At 51.0% G+C, this 2,500-nt stretch overlaps 1 protein-coding gene across 3 annotated transcripts in view; it reads left to right on the top strand.

Annotated features, from left to right (window-relative positions):
• cfap69 (cilia and flagella associated protein 69) overlaps positions 1–2,500 on the top strand; it is an 11,615-nt gene that overhangs the window by 3,441 nt on the left and 5,674 nt on the right. For 2 of the 3 annotated variants that reach the window (XM_073931241.1, XM_073931242.1), the window contains exons 9-13: positions 101–149; positions 242–363; positions 551–755; positions 870–1,034; positions 2,323–2,432. In XM_073931241.1, the coding sequence (XP_073787342.1) occupies positions 101–149; positions 242–363; positions 551–755; positions 870–1,034; positions 2,323–2,432 (651 nt within the window). The remainder of the gene's footprint in view (positions 1–100; positions 150–241; positions 364–550; positions 756–869; positions 1,035–2,322; positions 2,433–2,500) is intronic. The other variant, XM_073931243.1, reaches the window with a different exon arrangement.

Raw genomic sequence — 2,500 nt, 5'->3', positions numbered from 1 at the left:
TGTGTGTGTGTGTGTGTGTGTGTGTGTGTGTGTGTGTGTGTGTGTGTGTGTGTGTGTGTGTGTATGAGGCTTCACGGTTCTCTATCTGTGTGTGTTTCAGGAGAGCGGTGTCGTAAAAATCCTCGCCTTGTTTGCCACCTTCCCTGAGTGTAAGTGTGTGTTTCTCTTCCCTTTGTGTGTGTGTGTGTGTGTGCGTGTGTGTTTGCCGAGTGTGTTTCTGAAGAGTGTGTGTGCTCCTCAGTGAAGAGCCACAACCCTCTGGTGCGAAACCTCAAGCTGTCCTTCAGTGAGGAGGACTTCGAGATGAAGAAGCTGCTGCTGAACCTGCTGGTGCTGCTGTCTGGAGATCTGGCAGCCCTGCAGGTCTCTACACACACACACACACACACACACACACACACACACACACACATACACACATACACACCATCATCATCATCAGACTGTGTTTAGCATGTGTGTGTTTAACGTGTGTGTGTTTAGCACAAGTGTTCAGTGTGTGTGTGTGTGTGTGTGTGTGTGTGTGTGTGTGTGTGTGTGTGTGTATCAGCTGTTTAAGGATGCGCGTGTGATGCTGAGTCTGCTGCTGCTGATGAAGCCGCCGCTGCACGCTGAGAGCCGCTGCAGCTGGAGCCGCAGCCAGCAGGAGGAGCTGCAGCTGCAGGCGCTGAGCACACTAAGCACACTCGCACCGCTCATGCTGGAGGAATACCTGAGCTGCCACGGCAACACCTGCCTGCTGCTGCTGCTGCACGGTACACACACACACACACACACACACACACACACACACACACACACACACACACTCTCTAGTTGTATCAGATTTGGTCTCCTGACCTAACCCTAACCTGCACTGCACCTGTCAGACACCTGCAGTGGGCGTGGTCACAGTCTCCATGGCAGCGGTGGGCGGGGCAGTCAGAAGGCTCAGGTACGCTGGTGTGTGCGTGTGCTGCGGGCGGTGGCGGCGGTGCAGCATCAGACGCTCCTGCAGGATCTGTGTGACCAGGGCTGCATTGGCCAACTGCTGGGTGAGTGACCAATCACACTGATCACACTGATCAATAACCCCGATCACACTGATCAACAACCCCGATCACACTGATCAATAACCCCGATCACACTGATCAACAACCCCGATCACACTGATCAATAACCCCGATCACACTGATCAACAACCCCGATCACACTGATCAACAACCCTGATCACACTGATCAACAACCCCGATCACACTGATCAATAACCCCGATCACACTGATCAACAACCCTGATCACACTGATCAACAACCCCGATCACACTGATCAACAACCCCGATCACACTGATCAATAACCCCGATCACACTGATCAATAACCCCGATCACACTGATCACACTGATCAACAACCCCGATCACACTGATCAACAACCCCGATCACACTGATCAATAACCCCGATCACACTGATCAACAACCCCGATCACACTGATCAACAACCCTGATCACACTGATCAACAACCCCGATCACACTGATCAACAACCCCGATCACACTGATCAATAACCCCGATCACACTGATCAATAACCCCGATCACACTGATCAACAACCCCGATCACACTGATCAACAACCCCGATCACACTGATCAATAACCCCGATCACACTGATCAACAACCCCGATCACACTGATCAACAACCCCGATCACACTGATCAACAACCCCGATCACACTGATCAATAACCCCGATCACACTGATCACACTGATCAACAACCCCGATCACACTGATCAATAACCCCGATCACACTGATCAACAACCCCGATCACACTGATCAATAACCCCGATCACACTGATCAATAACCCCGATCACACTGATCAATAACCCCGATCACACTGATCAACAACCCCGATCACACTGATCAATAACCCCGATCACACTGATCAATAACCCCGATCACACTGATCAACAACCCCGATCACACTGATCAATAACCCCGATCACACTGATCAATAACCCCGATCACACTGATCAACAACCCCGATCACACTGATCAACAACCCCGATCACACTGATCAATAACCCCGATCACACTGATCAATAACCCCGATCACACTGATCAATAACCCCGATCACACTGATCAATAACCCCGATCACACTGATCAATAACCCCGATCACACTGATCAATAACCCCGATCACACTGATCAATAACCCCGATCACACTGATCAACAACCCCGATCACACTGATCAATAACCCCGATCACACTGATCAATAACCCAGATCACACTGATCAACAACCCCCTTGTGTGTGTGTGTGTGTGTGTGTGTGTGTGTGTGTGCAGGGGTGCTGCGCTGGTGCAGGCAGGAGCAGGATGACGGTGTGTGTCTGGAGATCCAGATGGATTGTCTGTTCATTCTGTGTGTGTTGTGTGACGGAGACGTGCACCGCAAGGTGAGGCAGAAGGACAGTGTGTGTGTGTGTTCATCTGTGTGTGCGTTTGTTCATCTGTGTGTGTGTGC

The sequence above is a fragment of the Danio rerio genome, chromosome 19, assembly GCF_049306965.1.
Source record: "Danio rerio strain Tuebingen ecotype United States chromosome 19, GRCz12tu, whole genome shotgun sequence".
In the NCBI taxonomy this organism is placed as follows: domain Eukaryota; kingdom Metazoa; phylum Chordata; class Actinopteri; order Cypriniformes; family Danionidae; genus Danio; species Danio rerio.
The sequence above is the reverse complement of the archived record's forward strand: the minus strand, read 5'-3'. Positions and strand labels throughout refer to the sequence as shown.